A 25,864-nucleotide genomic window follows, 5' to 3' on the forward strand; every position below is an offset into this window, starting at 1 on the left:
TCGCTGCAAAGGGTTGTTAGGCCACCGCTGTCTAAAATACAAGATCTATTCGTATTTTAGGTAACGTTATAGGTAAAAAAATTCAATACCTATTTAGCATCTTTTTTAATAATAAAATTCAAAAGAGAATTCTTTCTGCAAATAAATTTTCAAATAAGAGGATATCCATATTTAGATTGTGTCTGTCAGTTAACCCGAAATAGATCTTATGTGGAGGCTGATTTTGGGTTTTGGGTCTTCTCGGGACAGTCTTACAGAGAGATTTGTAATTTGTGTTCGATCCCCCTGTGGTTCGTACGATTCCGATGATGACCGGCGGCGACGACCTAGCCGCACTCCACGAGCAGGTCGCCCTCGCATCCTCCGCCGCCATCTCCGCCTCCGACCTCGACCTCGCCTTCCAGCTCCAGGTCGCCGAGGCCATCCAAGCCTCGCTCCGCTTGCCCAATGCCGCCGCCTCGTCATCGTCGTCGCAGGCCGCCCCCGTCCTCCCCGTCCCCGAGTCCTCCTCCGACGCCGCCTACGCCTTCGCGGTCCAGGCCGCCGACCTCGCGCGCGCCGAGCAGGACCGCCGCGACGCCGAGGCCTGCCGCGCCGCCCAGGACCGGGCAGCCGCCTCCGCTCGCATCGCCGCGCACGACGCCCTCTTCGCTCGCGACCTCGCCGCCATCCCCGAGGAACAATGGGCCCACGACGGCGACTACTTCGAGCGCCCCGTCGACTCCTCGCCCCGCCCGCTGTTCCGCGTCTTCTCCAAGGGTATGCCGAGCAGGGACGTCGTGGGCCCGCGGGACCGGGACCCCAGCATCGCCGTGCTCGCGGTGGCTGTCTGCAGGACGCAGGGGGGAGTGGTGCTCAGGATACAGAAGCCGGTGGAGCGCTTTGTGGACGGCCGCATGATTGTGGAGGTGATGGCGCTGATGGAGGGCCTCGACGCCGCCCTGGGGTTGGGCATCCGCAGTGTCACCGTCGTCACTGGTTACCGCCCGCTCTACAACCATGTATGCCATGACAACTCTTTACCTCTCCACCTTCACCTATTTTATTCTAGTTGATTGAGTTGCCTAAAAGATATGGTCAGGAGAGAATATAAGTACAATTGAATCAATAAAAAAACTACTTTTAGTAGATTTGTTGCTGCTGTTCCCATGTGCTTAGGATATTTCCCCTTTTCTAGTGCCTGTTCAGTTCTGAATTTGAGTGGAGAAGCTAGCAGAACTGTACTGTCTGCTGGATAGGATTTGGTTCTTTATTTTAGTGATGCTTGTACTATTTATCTAAACTTGCGCTGCAGCGGAAAAAAAAAGGATATAACCCATCAGATTTTTTCATTGACAGTCAGTTCTCAATAGTTTCTGTACTATTGATGCTTCCTTCTTTCAGTTACCAGTTCGAACTGAAAACATTGTACTGTTTTTGCTACCCTCCCATAACAAAGTCTCTCCTGCTCGGTTCCTTTAAAAAACAAAAACATAAGAAAGTGTTAGAATTTGATATGTCAAACTTCCTTAACCTTTTGTGGTTTGAGCGTATTTCTTTACTCATGTCTTGATCAATACATCATGTTTTCAGTCAATGGGCAGTTAATGAAGATGCCAGTCTAAAATTATTCAGTACTCACACACACTTCCCTGTGTTTCCCTTTCCACTTCCCTGTGTTTCGGACTCAGGTTTTGGTCCCCAGATGGTTTTCTTGGGGGATTTGTTACTGGATCCTTTGGGATTTGGGATCAACCTGTAATGTGTTTTTTTGAACTCTCTTTTCTTCGGGGATTTGGGATTTGGGATCAATTCCTGCCATTTTTGTTCAAGAAAAAGTACTCACAAACACTCCACTGTATGTAACACTAAAATGGAGTATTCGTTGTAACACAACTGCATGGTGTTAGATGTTTCAAGTCATTTGTTCAGCAAGATCTTGTAAACTTGAAGGGTGATATGCGTCTGGTTCGGTGCCAATCTTTGTGATGTATACATCTTCCATTCCATGTGCTTAGATCTTAGGCATAGGCCGCCAAGAGATATTGATACTAGTTGATTGAGTCGCCCAAGAGAAACTTAGTTTTAGTATATTTGGTGCTGCAGTTTCCATGTGCTTAGGGTATTTCAATGTCTGTTCAGTTCTAAATCTTACTGAATACTTACGTGAGTGGAGAAGCTAGCAGCACTGCAGTGTCTACTGGACAAGATTTGGTTGGACATTAAGCCTTAACGTATTCTTGAAATGAGTATTTTGTGGCGCCATGATCCCAACTTGTCTGAACATGCATTGGTTGTCTTGCTTATTGCATTGCAGGGGGGAAATGATATATGAATATGATGGATCAGACTTTTTCCATTGATATCCAGTTCTCAAGAGTTTCTGTACTTGATAGTTCCTTCTTTCAGCTACCAGTTTGAACTGAAAAAATAGTATTGTTTTTTGCTACCTTCCCTATTCATAAGAAACATAAATAAGTGTCACAATTTTAGATGCCAAACATCACTAACTTTGTGGTTTCACTCCAGTCAATGGGTAGTTTCACTAAGATGTCAGTCTACAATTATCCATTACTCAAAGGTGTTTGTAAACCCTAAACTGCAGCATTTGTTGTAATACAACTGCATAATGTTTTGAGTCATTTGTTCAGCAAGAAGTGTAAATCTGGAGGATGATATGGATCTAGTTCAGTGCCAGTTTTGCTGTTGTGTGCATTGCTAAGTAGAAAACTTCTTAAGAATTTTCTTTTGTTCTGGTCTTATGATGATACCTGCCTACCCTGTATGTGCTTGACAAATCATAATAATTCACTCTTCTGACCATATTTTCCTAATATATACTCTGTGCATTTGCAGATGCTTGGCATTTGGCGCCCATCAGGGAAGAAGCTGGCAGATATGATGAATCAGGTTCTGTCAGTCCGAATGAAGTTTGATCAATGTGAAGTCTCACTTGTTGAGCCAAACCAAGTCAGCTATGTCGTAAAATTAGCAACAGATTCACTAACTGTTCAGATTGCCAAAGCTCTTGCTGCCAATGTTAGCAAGGAGAAAAGAGAGAACTGCGCCATCTGCTTGGAAGACACTGACATTACCAAAATCCATGCGGTTGAAGGTTGCACACATCGCTTCTGCTTCTCGTGCATGAAGGAGCATGTGAAAGTTAAGCTGCTCAATGGAACTCTCCCTGCTTGCCCACAAGAGGGATGCACCACAAAGCTAAGTGTGGAGGGCTCAAGGGTATTTCTTTCGCCACGGCTGTTAGAGATCATGGTGCAACGCATGAGGGAAGGACAGATCCCTCCAAGCCAAAAGATTTACTGCCCGTATCCCAAGTGTTCAGCCTTGATGTCCTTGGGGGAAGTGATCCATCCGATGCAAGAGTCGTCCTCAAGGTACACAGCTGCTGATGCTGCCACATTGAGGAAGTGTGTGAAATGCAGAGGCTCCTTTTGCTTGAGCTGTAAAGTCCCATGGCATGATGGGATGAGTTGCTATGAGTACAAGATGAGGTACCCCCACGCTCGCCCAGAAGATGCAAAGTTACAGAACCTGGCAAGGCGGAGGCTGTGGCGGCAATGTGTGAAATGCAAGCACATGATCGAACTTGCGGAGGGCTGCTACCACATGATCTGCGTGTAAGGCCCCATTCTCTTTATTATTCCATAAATTGCACAATGCAAGCATCCTAAAAATCTGCACTTATTATGTTTGCCAGTGCTAAGAAAAACTTCTGTTGTACGTGTGTTGCTGCTTCTTGCATTGCAGGTGCGGCTATGAGTTCTGCTACACGTGTGGGAAAGAGTGGAAGAATAAGAAAGCAAGCTGCTTCTGCCCGCTGTGGGATGAACGCAACATCATCAGAGAGGAAGACGATGATGACTACGAAGAAGACGATGATGGTCTTTACTACTAGAAGGCTGTTACAATTCCTTTCCTTTATTTATGTTATTGCAGCTACATACTAGCCTGCCTTGGAAGAGTTTTAGTATCCCTATATATATCCCTAGGGGGTGGACAAGCAGAGTTTGTTTGTCGCATTTTGGACCAGCCGTGCCTTACCATTAGTGGGTCTCGCTCCACTGAATGTTCTGGGTGGTGGCATGCATAGGCATAAGAGTGGTTGTGTGTAGTAGTGGCATTGAAGTGGGCCAATATGGTACCACTCTATATGTGTTCTTGTGTTGCGTAGATGTAAACATCCTATTGAAACTGTACTGGTCTGTGTGGGCCTTTTTTGTCTGATGAAATTTGTGTGCTAGCTTCTCCTGAAATACACGATTTTTTTTTCCTTTTGTAATTTGTGTGTTTTTTAGGCATCCAACAACCATGTGCTAGCTTCTCCTAAAACACATGGTTTTTTATCTATTGGAATTCATGTGTTTTTTAGGCAGCCAACGACCATGTGTTAACTTTGGCTGAAACACATGGTTGTACGGTAGATAGACTTTTATCGCGAGATAAGGGATCACATGTGTCGTGCTCCAGCCAGCGCCAAGGCGGCTAGGAATGAGTTCAGTTTCTCGATATTTGCCTCCTTTAGGGCAATGAATGAATGAATCCGACTTTTCTGATGCGAGAAGGTTGCAAGATGCACATGATCGAATCAAAACTGTTCACAGGGAATACATTCATCAGTTCTGAATATCTTTTACCTTTTCATGTTCATATGCGGCCGTTCGTTCAGTAGCGAGGATACTGAAACTAGAGTTGCATCAGAAACTTTCAGCACACAACTCTGCATTGTCTTCCCAAACTACACCCAATCTAGTGAAATTGGTATTGCCGATCTCACAATGTTTGGTGCCCGCAAGTCTCTATCGTTCTGCCAACGATGAAACCTTTTGTAATCGCGCTTTTCTGGGCATACTCACTTTCCGTTTCCATCAGTGAAAGGTTTTGAGCGGCAGCAGTTCATGCTTTGTTCATTTGGTATTCTGTTCGTTTTGAAATTCTTGCCAGTTTATTAGTCGTTACGGTTTTATCAGTCGGGGCTACCATTCATTGATCAATTTTTGGAAGGGTCCTCCAATGGCGCTTTTCTGTGTGCACATTGCGTAGATGCAACATATGTTATCTCCAACAAGTCGTCGAGGAATTTCGGCGGCAGCGTCGCAGTTTAGTTTCGGATTGGTCGGTCTTGCATGCATGCGCACACGTAGACGAACGATCGATCCACGATGGCTGAAGAAGAAGCGGGGGATCACCCTTCCAGATGTATGTCATGTGCAATTCAAATCACAGACACTTAATTCTTACCCCAATTTTTGTTTACATACAACTGTATTGATCGATCTTGCCTCTCGTCGTTCTTTCTTCATGCAGGATATCCTCTACCACATACATGTCTTTATGCCGATGCGCTATGCTGCTCAGGCTGCCTGTATCTCCCATGCCTTCCTCCGTTCCCAAGCTCATCTTGGACATCTACACGCTAGGATTATTGGAGGCAGACTACCTATCGTCGTTTGATTCTATCGACAAAGAACTACCGATCATAGAGGATCAAATCAACAAGGGCGTCATCGCAACCATGCATAGAAGAGTACTACCAAAGGAATGATCCCATGGTGAGAGAATTCGTCGCTAGAGTCGACCACATCATGCACAACCACACTGGAACCGGCATCGCAATCTTCTGGGTTCAGCCTCCCCCTGGCTTCTACATAGACCCTGACATTCTTGACCGCTGGTTCCAGGCTGTGATCCCACAGGGGATCATAGATTTTGGCGCGTTCCTAGACATGGACGACGACGGGCTAGGCTACACGTTCCCATGCTCCTTGCTGTCCAGTGACAGCCATGGATGCTCGACGATCACATCCTTCACCATCACCGGTTGCCGTCTGGGTTACATAGACAGGGTCGGCTGCTTGGTAAGCCTGAGGAGGGTGCATCTCCACAAGATGCGTGTTACTGGAGATGAACTTAGCTGCTTCCTGTCGTCTTCGCCTGCTTTGGAGGAGCTGGAGCTCTCCTACTGCCATGACATTGTTTGCCTGAAGATACCTCATCTCCTGTCGCGGCTCAAATTCCTACATGTAGGAAACAACAACGGCTTGCAAAAGATTCAATGTGATGCACCAGAGCTCAAGATCGTTTCATATGTTGGGTTGCCCACGACGCGCATCTGCCTTGGAGATTCATCACCCCTGGTGTCAGAGATGAAAGTGTCTAGTGTGGACGAGCATGGCATGCTCTGTTATGCCACCACCAAGCTCCCTTCCGTCGCGCGAAATCTCAGCATCCTTTCTCTATCATCATGCTTCGAGGTCAGTGTTTCCTTTTCTGTTACAATTAGTGCTCATGCATTCTGATGACAGACATACATCTCTATCTTTATTTTTCTTACTATATATATTTATTTACATCATCGATGTTTTCCCTGTAATGTACTTTAACAATAGTATTATAGCTTCATTGCTCTTTGCAAACATGTGGATTTTGTATTGCCTTTGTACCTAAACATATATATGCACTAACAATTGGGGCCTCTGTTGTTTCTTTAGGTTGCAGCTGATACACAAATGAAGAAGCTTACCAAATTTCGCCACCTCAAGTACTTGAGGATACGGCTTCATACGCCAAGCCGCTGTCCGGACTCCGGACTATGATTTTTATTCCCTTGTTTCTTTTCTTAATGCCTGTCCTGCTCTGCATACTTTCATCTTGCAGGTAAGACCCCCCCCCCCCCCCCCCCTCCTTTTCATCAGAATTCAGAAACCTTTATATATATACATGTATGACATTTCGTGCCTTTGCGCTTGAACTATCATCTGTGTGTCCGTACAATGTTTTTCCATTTATGTAGTCAATCAACATACGTTAATATAACCAAAATTCCAAGAAAAAAAGACATTTGATGCTAAGACACCTTTGTATTTGTATATACATACATGCAGTTAGAGATGCATGATGCTGCTGCTGATGCCATTCCGGAAGATTCTCATGGTGATTGTTCCCCACAAGAGAAAAGGCATGGAGGAACTGGTGGACAACGCCGTCGTCGCAAGTTGAAGAGAGTGCTGATAAGTGGGTTTCGCTCTGCAAAAGGTTTGGTTGTGCTAACAAATCACATCCTTGAGAATACAACGTTATTAAAACAACTGGTATTGGATACTGCGTATGGCCGCAATAGGGGGCGTTGCATATGTGCACACCTCTAACATGGAACGCCCTCATGGAAGCCCGGAAGGCTGTGGATGTCATCAAGAGATGCATCCAAGGTCAAGTCCCCTCAGTGGCGGATCCTGGGGGGGGGGGGGGGGGGGGGGGGGGGGGGAGCCGCCCCCCGTGAGAGTGATTTTATGTGGTATTTACTGTAGAAAAAAACGTGATTTCATCGTTAATCTTCAACATTTGTTCTAAATCTCTATTGATTACCCCCCGAGGTGCTCATCTTGGCTCCGCTAATGAGTCCCCTCAAGTGTTAAATTCAAGGTTATTGAGCCATGTATCAAGTGCCACATTGATGAGGCATGCAAGTCGAAGATAATAAACTAGCATTCTCTGAAGTTCATTCATTCATGCGTTGCTTCACTGTACCACAGATATATATATATATATGTGTGTGCTTGGTCCATTGAAAACTGTTGGAACTGTAATAATATCTCAAAAAGACATCCATATATTTATATTTTTGTATAATAACTACTTGCCCACCTACCTATATGGATATACGTAGTCTCAACATAGGTGTGTAAGCACACTGGGCCAATTATAAAGAGACAAGCATGATTTATGTCAATTTTTTTTTAAAAAAATCTAAACAACTTTAAGTAAAAAAAAAACTAAAAACTAAAAAGTTGTAGATCTCATCGAGCGCTATAACTTTTGTATAAAAAGTATCTTTATTTGACACCATGTAAGAAATACATGATTTTTCTAAGACGATGAGCCTTGGTACGAGATTAATATGTTGCTGAAACTTTATATTATTTTTTTACCATCTTATAAGGACCTCATCAAATGATAAAATTGAAAAGTCAAAACTAGGAATTTGTAGATCTCATTGAGAGCTACAATTGCCATATATATAAAGTTTCATTGTCCGACACCTTACAAGAAATATATGATTTTTCTAAGACAACAAGTCTTGCTACGCGACTAATATGCTGCTAAAACTTTATATTATTTCATTACTACACAAATTCTTTTGCGCAGCGTTTGGTAAAGTGTCTCGATTAATGCCTGGATTAATCGAGGCGGTCATTTTTTATTAACTGAGGCGGTTAAAACCCTAAAATCTATTAACCGAGGCGGGCCTTATAAGAGGCCTGCCTGGAAAAATCAGGCCATTTTCCCAAGGCCCGCCTCGGTTAATATGGAAGCCCAATAGGCCCAGGCGAGGCCCGATAGCTAGAAGCAGTATAAATACAGGGTGTTAGGGTTTCTCATTCACTCCTCTCCCTCCCCATTCACGCAGTCATAGCAGGGGCGCGCCTCACGGAGTCATGGTTGCGACTCGCGACACTCCCTCCCCTCCCTGCGGTCACGACACTCCCTCCCCTCCCCATGGTCGCGCCGTCGGTCTCCCTCTCCCTCCCGTGCCTCCCTCTCTCCCCCCTCCCTCTCCCTCTCCCTCACCCGAGCGGATCTGGAGGCCCCTGGGAGGAGCACGCCCTTCATCCCCACGCCCTTCGATCTCCTCCACGACGGTGCCGGCGGTGGAGCGGCGAGCGGATCCGGTAGCGGTGGTGGAGCGGCGAGCGGATCCGGTCGTAGAGTAGCCGGATCTGGCCACCCGTGCTCCCCCCGGTGGCGGATCTGGTTCTCGAGGCGTGGATCCGGTGGTGGTGCGACCGGATTCGCAGCGGAGGCGCGGCGCGGGTGCTCAAATCCGGCGAGCAGCGGCGGCAACGGCGGTGGCCCGTGGATGGGCTCGATGGGCCCGTGGATGGGCTCACTGGGCTTGTCCATGGGTTTTCATTTTTTTATTTTGTATTTGATTAACTGAGGCGGGGGACCAACCGCCTCGGTTAATGCCACGATTAACCGTGACCTTTAGTCCAAGGCGGTTGCAAAAACCGCCTCGGTTAACCCTTTTTGCCCGCCTCGGATAAGTTTCCTGTAGTAGTGTTTTTTGAGCATGTAAACTTATGGCAAATGATAAAAATTCAAAACTAGAAAAGTTGTAGATCTTATCAAGGGTTATAATTTACATATAAAAATCATCTTCATCCAAGGTCATATGAAAAAAAAGATATGATTTTTCTAAGGCGAAACCTTGCCCTTGACATGTATGTGTCATATGTGAAATCCACGTAAGCGCTGAATCGATGTGCCACGCATGATTGAGGGTCGGGTAAATGACAATTTAGACCTTTTTACAACTTATAAAGGGGGCAATATATATATATATATATATATATATATATATATATATATATATATATATATATATATATATATATATATATAGGGAGAGGCTATTCAGTAGCCGGCTACAAAATAAGTTATTTTGTAGCCACCTCCATTTACTATAATTTTATATACTAATTTACCATAATGTCAATACATATTTACGATAGTTGGGTTACTATAACACATGGGGATATTTACCATAACATTATATTAAACCACTTAGTAAAGAGTTACTATAATCTCGTAAATTAACATAGTAATTATCATAACTCAAAGTGGCTACAGAATAAGTTATTCTGTAGCCAGCTACAGGATAGTAGTTCTATATATATATATAAAGACTTTGAGGGTCTACTAGAATAATGTTTTCCTAAACGGTAAATGGTCTTTACACGGTCGCCCTTCGTTTAGCGATTAGGCTGTGTACACGGTGTTTAAACGAAGTTCAACGGTCTAAACGGTTTTGTACTTTAAACAAATCCATATAATTATATATGTGCATGTAAAAAATTAAGTATTCTAGCATTTATACATATTTATCCGAGTAAAAATCAATTATTTTGGTATGTATATATATATTTATGCATGTGAAGAGAACCAAATATAGATATTTATGTATGTAACATATCAAGTGTACATATTTATAAATATAATAAACTTAAGTATACAAATTTATCCATACAAAACTAAACTAGATTTACCTCGTGTTCGCCTAAACAGTCGTTTAAACAGTTGTTTAGCCCGTTTAATGTTGTTTATCTCCGTTCCGTTTAGGCCGTTTAGACCGTTTTTCCCGTTTTTTTGACCATTTAAACGATCAACTGTTTAATTTCCGTTTATCCGCTAAACAAAATAGTTTACCACCATTTACCGTTTACTGGCCGTTTAATCAGCCGTTTAGGTGAACAACTGACTAGATGAGATCTTCAGACAATTTTGAGACTAGTAATTCTTGGTATAGGGCGTCCGTCCGCGCGGGACGCTCCGGATGGTGGGCCGCTCGCGCCAGCCCAACTACCGCCTCTAAAAAGCAGGCTAAAGCGGTGGTCGGTGTGGCCTTATCCATTCGAGTGAGATAGCCTCATCCATTATTCACCGAGCCAAGAGGTGGGCGAGATTCTGCTAAAAAGGAGGTGGACGAGATGCTGGCCCAGCTCACTAGAGCATCAACTATGGCAAATCGGAGATTCGGTGGCAATGGCGTGGGGTCAGCGATGCAGTCGCAGAGGCAACGATATCCACCTTGCGCACGACAGTGCATCTCCATTCCCCAGCGCCGCGATGACAGGGATAGATCTAGTGGCTACCCTCAGGCAACCACTGAGCTTCCAGCATCTGGCTGCCGGCTTGCGACCCTTCGGCGCTCTTGCGGCCCCATCTTCGACGACCACTGCCCTTCCCGTGTCCGGCTGCTGGCTGCCGGCGTGCAAGCAAGGCGATAACAGTTTCGAGGCCCATGCGCATGGGAGGAAATGGTGGCTCCAGAGGCCCGCGTGCGAGCAGGGCATGCAGAGCGTGGGAGACGGACACGGCGACAGAGACCCACCGCGCCGCGTGGGAGGGAGGCGAGGGTGGCTATCGCGTGGAACTGCTAATCCGCCGTGGCCTTCCTCTCCACCGAAGCGGCGATCTTTGCGCCATCGGCGAGCTCTACACCTGTGAACTCCATGCGCCGACGAGCTTCTATTCCGAAACAGCAAGGAAATATTGCGCTCAAAGCCCATGTTGTAAGCGTATGTTTCAAGTGTTTTAGAGGCATGTAGCAGGTGCTTCATGTGGATGTTGCAATAGTAGATCGAGATGTTGCACATGTTGCAATAGTTGTACACGTATGTTGCAAGCTTCTGTTTCTAATGTTTCATCTGTGTCTTTTCTAGACATATGTTATAAGTGTGTTTATTCGGATGTTGCATATGCTTCACGCATATGTTGTAAGTGTTTTATCTGCATGTTGCGTGTGATTTACGATGGTTTTCAAGTGATTTTAATGTGTTTTTGCGAGTGTTTCAGATGCATGTTTCAAGTTTTTCATTTGTCTTCAGACGTATGTTGCAATTGTTGCATCTGGATGTTTCAAAAGTAGATCGAGTGTTGCATCTCCTTCCTCGCTTTCTGTTGTCCACCTCGTTGTCTCCTCCTCCTTTCGGCGCTAGTTGGGCATCCGTCGCCCCTACCCCTCTTTCTTGATGCTGGTGATGTTCAGAGAGGCACGAACCCCACATGGGCGTGTGAAACTGTGCGGGAAACGGCTGTAGGCATGGACGTCTAGACTTTCGGGCGCTAGCCAGCCCCTCTTGAGAACTGTCGGTAAATTATACTCATTTAGATTTGTCATGCACTTTGCATGCTTGTCAATGGAACTGTAACACAAATATGGGTCCCTTTGGTTGAGCTGTGAAAGTACTTTTGCTTTAAAGAAAAGTCAAAAGCTAAACCAAAGGGGTGAGCTTCCAAACCCCTACTTCCACAAAAGCAACTTTTTTGTAGTTCATTCTCCACAGCCACCCTCGGGGTGTTTTTTTGGCTGTGAGGGCGGACGTTTCACAAAAATTACCCACAGTGCCATCGCTTATGGGAGTACCCCTTCGATTTTCTTTCCCACTGATGCCTCTCGCTCCCCACCCGACGCCTCATCTCGGTCCTGCCCGACGCTAGGGTTTCGCCGCGCCCTCGGCGGCGGTCCGGCCATGCCCTCCGGCGGCGGCACCCACGCCCTCAGGAGGCGGTCCGGCCATGCCTCCGGTGGCGGCACCATGAGGCCACCTCCCCTAAAGCCACCGGCAGCGGCGCTCCTCGTCCTCCCCTCGAGCCCGTCATCCACCTCCCGATCTACATGCCAGCAAACTTCCCGCCTAGATCTAGTGCTAAGGTTAATCCCCACTGCACCTCCGTGCTCTCCTACACATGTATTGCCAATCATTTTGTCGCCCCCATTACACAGCATGCCTAGTGTTTCTTGTTTATGGTTTCATGTTTTGCAACATAAAAAGTGAAGCAGCAGCAAGGGGGTTAGTTCTTGCTTGATAGCTTGACCCCTTTCCTGGAACTACATACTTCCATTTTCTAAGTATAGAATCATCTCTATATTGTCTAAGAAATCTTTTGTCACTTGTTAGTTCACACCATTAATTTATGTCCACTAATAATGTGTACTTAGATGAAATTGGAGGATGCATGAGCATTGATATTGTTATGATTGTGAATTGAATGAATTTTTTTCTTTATTCAAGAATGACTGATAAGGTAGATTGGTGTGATGCCAATGTGAGGCACTTCATTGACATATGCAAAGGAGAGATAGAAGCTGGGAATAGACCGTTGGGAATGTTCACTAGGGTTGGTTGGAAAAATCTGGTAACTAAGTATGAAGAAAAAACTGGGCTGAAGCAAACAAAGAAACAATTGAAGAATAAGTTGGACAATATGAAAAGGAATATACATGGTTTATGGAGCTCAAGAATTCTGCCACTGGTCTTGGATGGAATGAGGCAAAGCAAATTGTTGACTGCTCCAATGAATGGTGGGATGAACACCTAGCCGTAAGAATTGTATACTGTCCTTTTTTCATTTATCTTTTTGTATTTTTATTTGTTAACTATGTGTCGGTGCAGAAAATGACCAACTAGTAAATATTTATAGTTTTGCTGTACGTTGTGATCGGAGGTGGCCTAGCACTCAATGACACAGGATTTAGACTGGTTCAGGCTACGTGCCCTACGTCCAGTGTGGGTCGGTCGGTGACTTTATTCCCGAGCCCAGGTGCACGAAGTCTGTAGTGGGGTTACAAACAAGCGAGAGAGAGAGAGATGGGGTGTCCGGTCGGTCCGGTTAGAAGGGCCGAGATCGACAGGAGCTATGCTATGAACGAAGCGTCCAACCCTAAGCTTGAACTTGAAGAAGTCGACTTGGGTTAACTGCCTGGGTTTGGAGGGAGCACATCCCCTTTTATAGAAGAAGGGGATGGCTTTACAAGTGAGAGAGAGAGTGAGTATGGACGTTTCTAAGCCTTGTTGCCCACACCGATGGGGATGGGATAATGGTGGGCGCCCTCAATACTGTTAATGTTACTATAGAATGTCAGGTACATGTGGGAGGTTGAGCTGCTTTCTTCAAGACTAGAGGGCGTCGGTACCTGCAAAAATGCTGTCTCACCGACTGGAGGCATGGCCTTTCGATGCTCGCCAGGTACGGTGAATTCCGGCGCCCACAATACTATTGATGCCCAGAGGCACCGGCGCCTACAATACTGTTCCACAGGGTATGGTCCCTGGTGCCGTGGTTTGACTTGCGAGCCCCGTCTTGCCATCCTTAGTACGCCTTCTGGTTCTCTCCGAGCGGGCATCCCCGGTCGGATGTCCCCAGTCGGTACTGGCGCGCCAGTCGGAGAATAGCGATGGGAAAGGTTTCCTATGACCCCCGGTCGAAGACACGGGGTCAAAGTCGAAGGCTGTCCTCGGGTCAGGCTCTCCGAGTGGAGGCCGTGCGGAGGCAGCCGGGGCCTGACGCTAGCGCTCCGATCGGAGAGGCCGTTCGGAGCTGGCCTGAGCCTGAGCTAGTGCTCCGGCCAGAGAGATGGGCCGAAGGCGGCCTGGGCCTGAAGCGAGTGCTCCAGTCTGTTGAGTTCAGACTTTTGGGCCGGTCCAGAAGAAGAAAAGGTCGATCTTCTGGGCCGAGCCTTGGCGGCCGGTCCCCGAGGGACCTCGGGTTTATGAACCCGACACTGTGTATATGGACCGACTTGTTAACTTTATCCATTTATTTTTAGAGATGCAACAATCGTGATAAAGGTATCAAATGCAATCATGTTAGGTTCAGAAAACAAGGACCGAAGCACCTTGATGATCTTCATATGTTGTTTGATAAGATACATGTTAGCGTGGAAAGTGCATCCTATCCTAGAGATATTTCCTCCGATGACCCAAGTGATGAGGATGTGGGTGAGATACAAAAACCTCCAGATAATGATGATGTCAAGTTGACTGCTTTGAAAAAATCAAAACCAAGAAAAAAGAAACGAAAGGAGTCCTCTACTGCTACTGACGAAAAGGATGAGAAGAGCCCATTCTTTCGCATGTACAAGAACACATGTTTGAAGATAGAAACTGCAGTAGAGAAGATCTCCACAAGTGTTGAAGCATCATCTGCACCTCCAACCAGCCAAGTCCCTAGCATTGCATATGCCATGAAGATGGTTAAAGATTGTGGGGTGCAAGAGAAAACAACTCTAATGCATACAACCACCTTTCTGATTGTGAAGTCTGAATTTAGGGAGGTCTTTAGCATGCTGGAAACAAAAGAAGGAAGGTTTGACTTGCTTGAGAGGGAGCATGCAAAGGAGTTGATGAGGCGCACGTAGAAGCTTTTAGTTATTTATTTTTAGTGTTGTGTTGTGAGAACCATTTATTTGCTTCCATGTTCGAAACCATTTGAAATAATGTTGCCTGTACTCTGAAACAATATTATCCTGAGTTATTGCTTCCATGTTTGATCTGTCAATATTTTGATTGCTTCCATTGCTATTGTTGTACATGTTTTGATTGCTGTCAATTTTTTCCTGAGTTTTGCTTCCTGTCTTATGTAGATGGATGGCAACATGGACGATTTGACAAAAAATGGACAAAAGGGACTATTGCTTCTTGTAGAACTGTCGCAGCAGGCTGCCATTATTGGTGAAATGGGTTACTAATACATTGAGCGGTATTTGCACAAAGGAAAGTATAGGGAAACACCAGAAACTGGACTTCAATGGGTTATGAGATGCATGGGTCATCCGAGGTACTTCTATAAGATGTTTCGAATGAGCACTAAAGTTTTCATGGCAATGCATGACTTGCTAATCTCGAACTACGGCTTAACATCAACTAATAATGTATCATCAATGGAGTCATTGGCAATGTTCTTGTAGATCGTTGGAGGACCCGAATCATTTTCACAAGCTGAAAATCGTTTTACCCAGTCAGTCTGGACAGTTCACACTAAATTTCATAAAGTATTGAATTGTCTGCGCAAGTTAGCAAAAGACAATATCAAGCCAAGAGATCCTACTTTCTGTACTGAGCATGATAAGGTCAAGGAGGAACATTTCTGGCCTTATTTCAAAGGAGCTATTGGAGCTATTGACGGTTCACATGTTCCAGTAGCAGTGCCAACAGAGGAAGTGGTCAACTACACATGTCGACATGGCTATACATCTCAGAATGTGCTAGCTGTTTGTGATTTTGACATGAGGTTTATCTTTGCGGTTGCTGGTTGGCCAGGTTCTACACATGACACACGACCATGCGTTAGCAAATTTTCCCTCATTTCCCATGCCTCCTAAAGGTATGCATATTTCGTTACTGGTTGTCAATATTTCTATTGTTATTTGGCTTTGCTGATTTGGTTTTATAGGTAAATATTATCTCGTGGACTCTGGTTATCCAAACCGAATAGGATATCTTGCTCCTTTTAAAGGAAGCACATACCATATACTAGAGTTTCGACTTTGTAATGGACGTGCTCCTCAAGGGAAGAACGAGGTGTTCAATTTCTTGCATTCATCTCTTCGAAATGTCGTTGAGCGGGCTTTCGGGGTCTTGAAGCAGAAGTGGTGTATTTTGAAGGGCATTCCAAGTTTTCCTACTCGAACTCAGAAGCATATAATTCTAGCTTATATGGCATTGCATAATTTTATTCGTGACACCAATTTGGAAGACAAGTTGTTCGATAGATGTGATGGTGATGAGGAGTACCTGCTACAACATAGTGCCACGGCAGACACACAGAAGATGACAATCAAGATGGAGAGAACGAGGACACCATGAATACCATTCGCAGTAGGATAGCCGATGCTTTGGTTAGTTCGAGAGGGAGATAGTTATGTTGAAGAAGGACATCATTATGTGAACCATATGTCTTTTGTAATATTCTATAATTTCATTTATGTGGACCATAGGTTAATGGTGAATGAAAATCTTTAAGAAAATTAATTTTTCCTTTCTAAAATGGTAATTTACATGCGAATTAGTGAACAAAACAATGTTTTACAATAAATTTGAATGTCAGTATTCTCCTAGCAGTTCAGGGGCATTACAGATATTTCTTACCAAACCTACAGCTTCACAGCCATTCTAACCAAACGGCTTTCAGCTTTCTCACAGCTCACAGCTCACAGCAGCTTTTCTCACAGCTCACAACCCATAGCAGCTTTTTTCACAGCAACAGCCCAACCAAACAGACCCTATATCTCATGGTTTTGTACCCTACTACTTAATTTAAGCTCTATCGTCTCATGGATTTTTTGGTGGCATTTATTTTATTTGCAAAGAGGGGAAGAGAAAAAAATCGAACATATAGGTGCTCTGTTCATGTACGCACGACATTTTTTTAAAAGCTTATATGCAAGGTATGATGCCGCTCTGACACGCCGTCCCCAGCGACCCGCGGACGACGTCGATGGCGCTCAAGGCAAGCGGCCTGGGCGTGACAGCGTGCACAGCACAATGATATACGTACGTACCGACGAGGCGAATGGCCTGGCCGGCGCTAGTCCCGACGAGGTAGATTTTGAGTTGAGCAGCTAAAACTTGTATATACATGGAGGGGTCGTTTAGTACGTGCTTCGGCTCCGGCCCTGTTTCTTACTGCAACTGCACTGTAGCACGGAGCCGGTAGAGCTCGAAATCGTGGCTCTATCGGCTCATCTAAGTTAATTTTTTCGTCGAAAATAAACCGCTCCACACTATAGTGCTCAACAATGCTCCTACAATGTTTTTCCAGGAAGAGCTGGGGAGCCATACCAAACAAGGTCTGAGTTTGTAGTTGAACAGGAATGACTTCTTTCGTAATACAACATCGATTTCGCATTGCTTGCTCCAATAGATTGCATGGATTATTGGGATGTATGGATACATTGAAATGACACACCTGATCTTGAGAGAACCAAATTAAAGTTAGTGTGTCACATGCATACTCCGTAGGTACTGTACGTGGGTAGGCCGGGTTAATTACATTACACGGGTGAAATGAAACTACTCCCAAGTCCCAAAAGTTGCTACTGCTATGCTACCTATGTACGTGTAGCTGACACTGACGAAGGGGGCACGGTGACGCCGTCATCCAGTGACCTTACAGCAGCAGCTGTTGGAGTTGGATGGTGCCGGTGATGCATCGGCATCGGCTGCTTGTCTTGCAGCGTGTCCTGCACCACCAGCGCCACCTCGTAGGCGTCGGCGGTGCGGACTTCCTGAGCCAGGGTGCAGGAGTAGCAGCAGAGCCACGTACTGCATGCAGTCGGTGAGGTCCGGCTTGCCGCAGCAGGCGCGGTTCTCGGGGAGACCAAACCTCCTGCGCATCTGGATCCTCCAGAAGCCGCCGTAGAGCAGGCCGAGCACGCAGAGGAAGATGCCGGCCAGCCCCAGCGCGTCTCTAACTGCCTCATCGTCCACGCTGATGGCCGCCAGGTCGAAGATGGCGATGTGGACGTACATGTTGCCCAAGCCGAGCCTGCTCATGTTCCACCCGAACACGCAGTAGCTGCAGAACACTGACAGGTACGCCAGCGACATGTCGTCCCACATATCCTCCAACAGCCCGCCGACCCACTGCGGCGAGCTGCCGGCGGACTCGCCATGGCCTTGTCGTGGCACCAATGAGTATGTACCTCCTCTCAGTCTCGGGCGTTTTCTGTTGGAGCTGTGACTCTTCGTCTACCTCCGGTGGGACTTGTGCCTCGTAGTCTTTGCCAAGAGGGCTGAGGTTGTTGTACAGCCCAGCTACGGCCGGCGCGCAGATGGCAACCGATATGGTGAGGGCCACTCCGATCACCGGACGCTGTGGCCGTCGGTAGCCAAGGTTGAGGCCGCAAAGCGCATACTGGGCGAAGCAGTTCAAGTGGAGCAGCAGGATGACAACCATCATATGCTTCCTCTCGTTGGGCTTGCAGGTGCCGTCCTTGCAGTATACTTGCCGGAGCTGATGCATGTCGCCGGCTCTCCACCGGCACAGCAGGGCGAGGTGGTAGAACCTCCTCGGGTGCTGGTAGAGGCACATGAGGGTGAAGAGCGCGTTCAGGATCTGGTTGTTCACCTCGAACCACGTGTCTCGCTGCGGCTTGTTTGCCAGCACGCGGTTGAGCATCCCCGTCATCACCATGAAGAGGATGGCGCCTGAGACGCCCACGGCGAGGATCCAGACGAACAGAGCCATGTTCATGGGGTTCCGAATCCATTCCTTGGACTTGTCCCACAGAGAGCCCCAGTCGATCTTCTTCACAAACGGCACCCTGAAACGTCGACTTGAAGAAGAAGATGATGATGGTCTCTGAGTCTGAGATGATGCTAACGACGAGCGGAAAGACACCCATTATTTCTGTGCCCATCTCCAAGCATTTGTCGGGTGGAGGAAGAGGAAGGTGATGAGGTAGTGTCAGCCACCTTAGTAACACGGCCCAAGAGCAAGATGGAGCACCCGGGAACTAGCCCAGAGGAAGAAGGCCCAGGAAGCCCAACCCGTGAGTATTCGGCGAGCAATGGGCTTGAATTCTTCAGCGCTTGCATACGTGACGAGGCTGAGCCTCTGTAAAGACTATATCAGTCAGCGTGAGGAAGAGAGAGTTATCAGACATTTGTAAACACTGAACCGGATTTCGTAAACTAAGAACTCTTCCGCGCTATCTCTTGTTCCTTCTTCTTTCTCCGATTTCTTCTTTCCAGTTCTTCCCATCTCCTACTGCTATCGCTCACAAGTGGTATCAGAGACACCGATTCTCGGCACCCAGTCGGTTGTTCGGCGCACTTTCTCCGTCGATTGTTCGCACTTCACCGGATTTGGTTGGTCTAACCTTGAATCGGAGCTGTGAGCTGCAGTTTCCTTTGGGGATTCCATAATTCCAGTCCCGGAGTCGCAATTTGTGGTGTGTTCCGCCGATCTGGATCCTTCCCTCATTCCCACCCACGAGCACTACACCCGTCTTCAACGCCTCCGGGGTGCCATGGGTCCTGACCAGAAGGCCCTGCTGGCCGAGCTCGATAAGCGTTTCGCCGCCCAGGACAAGCGATTTGATGGTCTAGAGCGGAAGCTCGATTCAACTACGGCGTCTTCTTCCACCCGTCTGGATGCCTTGGAGTCTGCAACCAAGGTGTTCGACGAATGGCGCCTGGGGGTCGACGGCGTCATCAACGACCTTCGCCTCGAAGTCAACAAGCTCGCGACTCTGAAGCTGGAAGTGGGGAAGATCTCCAAGTACATGGAACACTCTATGGTGGACGGCCCGTCCACGACTCCCGGGGTGATCGCGACAGCGCCTACCACCAAGTCTGCCTCGGCCCCTGCGTCGCCCTGCGCCTCGCTCCGCGACGCCAAGCCTATCGTCACTCTGCACTTCAGATCCGCCGGCTTTGGTGACTTTCTGGCTGCCCCGCGCCCATCTGTGGGATCCGCAGCCCCTCGGCCCAGCGGGCACCGCGTCGACATCATGAACCGGGAAGGTGCATTCGGAGTGGTTACCACTCTAATTCCACCTCCCGGCAAGGGTACGTTTCCTTTCCCTCCTTTTTCACCGCATCCATTACCAAGTCCTCCTCCCCACCCATCACCACCACGCCCACCTCAGCCACACCCAGGAGGTTATTATGAGTCCAGCTATCAGGGGGGTTCTGGGGGCGGCCATACCGGCAAGCTTCCCGAGTTTGATTTCCCTAGGTTCGAGGGGGATCATCCTAAGCTGTGGATCAAGCAAGCTATTCACTACTTTGAACTCTATCGTGTTGAGTCTGTGGTTTGGGTGCAGGCTGCCACTATGCACTTACATGGTGCAGCCAAACGTTGGCTATCTTCTGTCGAGGATCAGCTGGCAACAATCTCGTGGTCTGAATTCTGTTCCCAATTGCTTTTGCGCTTTGCCAGGAATGAGCACGAGCTCCTGCTACGTCGCTTGTTCCAGATTCGGCAAACCAGCCCTGTCAATGAATACATCGATCATTTTGTTGCTCTAGTAGATGATCTGAAAGCCTATACCAAACACCCAGACCCACTCTACTATACTCAACGTTTTCTTGATGGCTTGCGTGATGAAATCAAAGTTGTTCTTCTGGTTCCACGTCCATCTACTTTGGATACTACTTGTGTTCTTGCTCAATTGCAGGAAGAGGCGCTGGGACTCAACAAGAAGCCTATTCGGCGTTTTGATATATCCCCTGCATATAAGCCGGCGTGGCCTAGTGCCATGGCGCTGCCTCCACCTCCACCGAAGCTTGCTAATGGTGAGAGTAAGCGGCTGCCCCAAGCTCTGCCAACCTCAGCGGAAGACAAGTTCAAAGCCTTACGAGCCTCTCGCCGTGCCTAGGGTCTGTGCGTCCGGTGTGGCGCAAAGTGGAGCCGTGACCACAAATGTTCACACATGGTGCAATTGCATTTGGTGCAAGAATTGGTCGATATATTTCCGGAGTCTGATGCAGCTGAGTGCTCTGATGATTCATCACCTGACGATCAGATCATGATGCATCTCTCGGTGGCAGCAGCAGTGGGCTCAGCTTCCCCTAAGACATTTAGCTTGTCTGGACACATCCAAGGTCACCCTCTGTCCATTTTGGTGGATTCTGATTCATCTCATACCTTCTTGAATTCTACATTGGCTCAGTCGCTCACCGGCATCAAGGAACTTCCGTCCCTAGTTCAAGTGCAAGTAGCTAATGGGGCCATTTTACAATGCACATCCTTTTTGCCCAGTGCTCGTTGGTCAGTGTAGGGCTGCTCCTTTTCAACTGATCTTAAGTTGTTGCCTCTTTCATCTTATGATATGATCCTTGGTCTTGATTGGCTGGCCAGTTTTAGCCCGATGCAAGTACACTGGGCTCAAAAATGGATATCCATTCCTTACGAGGGAGCTACTGCTATATTGATTAGGGACACTACAGATCTTCCGATGGGCTCTGTCATTCAACTCTGTTTGGTATAGCCTCCTGAGTCTTCACAGTCAGTCTCATCGATGCATCCGGCTGTCCCAGCATTGCTGGATGAATATGCCCATCTATTTGAGCCAGTTTCAGGGTTGCCTCCCAGCTGGCACTATGACCACTCCATTCCATTGATCTCAGGGGCACAACCAGTCTTTGTGCGGCCTTACCGCTATGCACCTCTTCTGAAAACAGAAATTGAGCGGCAAGTTAATGAAATGCTTCAGCAGGGAATCATTCAGAAGAGTACCGGTTCTTTTGCCTCTCCGGTTATCTTAGTGAAGAAAAAGGATCAGTCCTGGAGGTTTTGCGTCGATTACCGTCAACTGAATGCAATTACAGTCAAAGGCAAATATCATGTTCCTATCATCGAAGAATTGCTGGATGAGTTGTCCGGGGCAGCTTATTTCACAACATTAGATTTACAGTCCGGCTTTCACCAGATCCGCATGAAATCGGGTGACGAATTCAAAACTGCCTTCCAAACACACTTTGGTCAATTTGAATTTAGGGTTATGTCCTTCGGACTCACAGGAGCCCCAGGTACCTTCCAAGATGCCATGAATACAACACTTGCTCCCTGTCTCAGGAAGTTCGTCTTGGTCTTCTTTGACGATATCCTGGTTTATAGCAGAACATGGGAGGAGCACCTCATGCATTTACGAACTATGTTTGAGCTGTTGTCTAAGGATCAATGGAAGCTAAAAATGTCCAAATGCTCCTTCGCCCAGACCAAGCTTTCTTATCTCGGCCATGTCATCAGTCAGGCCGGTGTGGGTACTGATCCTTCCAAGCTGGAGCCTATTGCCTCTTGGCCAACTCCCGGTTCAGTCAAAGAACTCTGTTCCTTTTCTGGGGCTTGCCGGTTATTACAAGCACTTTGTTTGCCACTTTGGCATCATTTCAAAACCACTGACCAATCTCCTGAAGAAGCATGCATTGTTCATTTGGACTCCTGATCATGACTGTGCCTTTTAGACATTGAAAACTGCCCTCTGTCACGCTCCGGTGCTGGCTCTTCCCAATTTCGCCAAGCCTTTCTCCATTGAAACTGATGCATCGGAGTCGGGTGTCGGTGCGGTTGGCTCCAAGTCACGTAGCTTATCAACGTATGAAAAAGAATTCATGGCGATCTTGCTTGCTGTTCAACTGTGGCGTCCTTACTTATAGTTTCAGGAGTTTGTGATTCTTACCAATCAGAAAAGCCTGACACAGCTCACTGATCAGAGGTTGCATACTCACTGGCAACAAAGGGTTTTCTCCAAACTGTTGGGCCTGCAATACCGCATTGTCTACCGCTCAAGTTCTGATAACAGGGCAGCTGATGCGTTGTCTCGCCACCCCTCCCCTCCAGCTGTGTGTGCGACAGTCACCTCTTTGGTACCCTCCTGGATCTCTACAGTGCTTGCCAGTTATCGAGAGGACTCTTTCGCTACTACCTTGCTGACCAAGTTGTCGGTTGACTCAGCGGCTATACCACATTATTCCCTTCAGTCTGGCTTGCTCTAGTATAAGGGCCGAGTCTGGATTGGCAATGACCCGGCATTCCAACAGCAGCTTATCTCCCAATTTCACTCTAACTCCTGGGGCGGCCATTCTGGCACACCAGTCACATATATGCGGCTCAAGCAATGCTTTGCATGGAGAGGTATGAAAACTGTCGTCAATCATTTTGTGCAGTCCTGTGTCATCTGTCAGCAGTCCAAGTATGACAGATCCAAATCTCCAGGCCTCTTGCAGCCCTTGTAGGTTCCTGATTCAGCGTGGCAAGTGTTATCGATGGATTTCATCGAGGGCCTTCCATTGTCCCAAACCTTCGACTGTGTGCTGGTTATAGTCGATCTCCTGACCAAGTATGGCCATTTCATTCCCCTCCGTCACCCTTTTACGGCTGTCACAGTTGCTAAGTCATTCTTTCAGCATGTTTATCGATTACATGGCCTTCCGAGCTCTATCATTTCAGATCGTGACCGCATATTTACAAGTCACTTCTGGTCTGAGCTGTTCAAGCTGGCGGATGTGTCCCTCTGTCGCAGCACCGCCTACCACCCCCAATCCGATGGTCAGACAGAGCGGCTTAACCAGTGCCTAGAAACCTATTTGAGGTGCTTTGTCCATGCTTGCCCCAACAAATGGAGTCAGTGGTTGCCATATGCAGAATTTTGGTATAATTCCTGTTTCCATTCGGCCATTGGTCGCTCACCCTTTGAGGCGCTATATGGATATCCTCCGTGTTTCCTGGCTGTTGACACTTCTGCTGTCTCTCATCCGGACGTCATTGTCTGGGCTTCAGACCGACAGTGGATGGACCAACTTCTCCAACATCACCTCAACCGGGCCAAGCAACGGATGAAGAAACAGTCTGATCAACATAGATCAGAGCGCAGTTTTGCAGTGGGTGATCTCGTCTACCTCAAGCTGCAGCCGTATGTCCAAAGTTCTCTGGCTCCTCGCTCCCATCAGAAACTTGCTTTCCACTTCTTCGGACCATTCCGGATTCTGGATCGTGTCGGTTCAGTGGCTTATAAACTTGAACTGCCTGCTCACTCGGCAATTCATCCGGTTTTTCATGTTTCACAACTAAGAAGGCTGTTGGTGCCCATCATCAGGTAATCCCCACCCTACCGTCGGATTTTGCCATCCACTTGGCTCCAGAATAGGTTCTGCAGACTCATATGGTCGCTCGTGGTTCTTCTACTATACCTCAGGTACTTGTCAAATGGAACAATCTGCCATCGGCATTGCTACCTGGGAAGACTTTGAAGCTGTTCGCCAGGAGTATCCACACGCCACTGCTTGGGGGCAAGCAGTGTTCCAAGGGAGAGGGGATGTCAGCCACCGTAGTAACACGGCCCAAGAGCAAGATGGAGCACCCGGGAACCGGCCCAGAGGAAGAAGGCCCAGGAAGCCCAACCCGCGAGTATTCGGCGAGCAATGGGCTTGAATTCTTCGGCGCTTGCATGCGTGACGAGGCTGAGCCTCTGTAAAGACTATATCAGTCAGCGTGAGGAAGAGAGAGTTATTAGACATTTGTAAACACTGAACCGGATTTCCTAAACTAAGAACTCTTCCGCGCTATCTCTTGTTCCTTCTTCTTCTTTCTCCGATTTCTTCTTCCCGGTTCTTCCCATCTCCTACTGCTATCGCTCACAGGTGGACTGCCAACCGGACTCGGATCCTGCATCGTAGTAGTACTTGTATGGATCGGAGGCTGAATCCTGCGTGTGGTCAAATGGGTTGTGCCCATTTCCATTGTCATAACTGACATTACTGGGTTTATCCGGTAATCCTGCTGGATGTTGTTGGCGTGAATGATCAACACTGTCACCAAGTTTATGTCTGGGATCATCGGTGACACCACCCAAAACGACCATCTTGTACCAGCTAACTGATGAGGAGGAGCTCCGATGAATGGAAGCAGCAGCTGCTCCTAGCCTCCCTCAATCTAAAAGTAAAATGCCAAATAATGAATAATCAGTGCCAGTACAGCAGAGTACAGGAAAGCACTAGTACTAGGTAACTTGTCAATTTGTAGAACTTGATCTGAATCGAGTTTCGTGAAACGAAATGGCCAACGGTGCATCGTGATGTTACAAAACATTCACTTTGTAATTCTCTGTTTTTGTGGTGTGTGCAGTTAGCCAGTTACCACATGATTAAGGATTAACGCAATTATTAAAAACCAATAGTTGAATGATGGCAGACATTAAAAAACACCTTCCTTTTCAATTCGTGGTGGATGAGAAAATTTTGCACAAGAAGAAAGAGACAAGGCCAATTCTGCTCAGAGGGAGGAGTTGCTTGATTGATGAACATATATATGCAGTATATATAATAACTGAATTAAGCACACGGATTCCATTCAGCAGTTCAGTTTTACACTAGGACAAGAACTAATATGCTAATTTTCTTGGTAATATCTAGTAGTTACGAACTATACTCCTACATAAATAAATAGATTTTATTTATAGGAGAAGAAGAAGCAAGCTTAAGGGATTTGGGATGGAAGAAGAAGCAAGCTTAAGGGATAAGGGATTTATAGGAGAAGAAGAAGCAAGCTTATATACGATAAGTCAGGAGGGGCCATTCCTCAAGACCTCTCAAGGGTAGGAATTATTTACTTACCTAGCTTGATGGAAGGGATTTGGGATGGACGGAGCTGAGCACGCCAGGGCCCAGGTCCCCGGAGCGAAGCGTAGCCTAGCTGCAGCTGCAGGGGAACCCAATCCAAATCCGAGTCGACGGAGACGCAGGGAGGAAAGGATGCAGTGGAGCTGGATCGCCTTCTCGCGTCCATCTAACTAGAATTGGAAATGGAATTTGGGAGGCGGCCAGAGGCCAGAGCTAGTTTTCCGAGAGAGAGCTGATGGCAATTGGCAAACAAGAAAAGTTGCTTGGACGCCTCACCTCCGTCGACAAGTTCAAGGTCAATCTTGTTGGGCTGCGCCTTCGACCGAAGTCCACCTGGAATCAATTTTGGCTTTTTCATTCAAACAAAACCAGCCAGCGGCTTTTAAAATGGCCTTGCCTTTCCCCGTTGCCTTGCGTCCAACAAGTCGGGTCAATTTCATTTGCAAAAAAAAGGTTAG

At 47.1% G+C, this 25,864-nt stretch overlaps 2 protein-coding genes and 2 pseudogenes across 2 annotated transcripts; 3 read left to right on the forward strand and 1 right to left on the reverse strand.

Moving 5' to 3' along the window:
• The first annotated feature begins 264 nt into the window (after positions 1 to 264).
• LOC136505357 (E3 ubiquitin-protein ligase RSL1-like) lies at positions 265 to 4,241 on the forward strand. The gene is made up of 3 exons (XM_066500506.1): positions 265 to 1,001; positions 2,836 to 3,617; positions 3,748 to 4,241. The coding sequence occupies exons 1-3, from the start codon at positions 306 to 308 to the stop codon at positions 3,893 to 3,895; spliced, it is 1,626 nt and encodes a 541-aa protein (XP_066356603.1). The 5' UTR covers positions 265 to 305; the 3' UTR covers positions 3,896 to 4,241.
• A 1,305-nt stretch (positions 4,242 to 5,546) lies between these two features.
• LOC136502963 (uncharacterized) lies at positions 5,547 to 6,296 on the forward strand. The gene has a single exon (XM_066498202.1). The coding sequence runs from the start codon at positions 5,547 to 5,549 to the stop codon at positions 6,294 to 6,296; it is 750 nt and encodes a 249-aa protein (XP_066354299.1).
• A 6,277-nt stretch (positions 6,297 to 12,573) lies between these two features.
• Positions 12,574 to 14,698, forward strand: LOC136502964 (L10-interacting MYB domain-containing protein-like; annotated as a pseudogene).
• A 488-nt stretch (positions 14,699 to 15,186) lies between these two features.
• Positions 15,187 to 25,774, reverse strand: LOC136502965 (uncharacterized; annotated as a pseudogene).
• Positions 25,775 to 25,864: the final 90 nt, after the last annotated feature.

This window comes from Miscanthus floridulus, chromosome 14 (genome assembly GCF_019320115.1).
Source record: "Miscanthus floridulus cultivar M001 chromosome 14, ASM1932011v1, whole genome shotgun sequence".
Lineage (NCBI taxonomy): Eukaryota > Viridiplantae > Streptophyta > Magnoliopsida > Poales > Poaceae > Miscanthus > Miscanthus floridulus.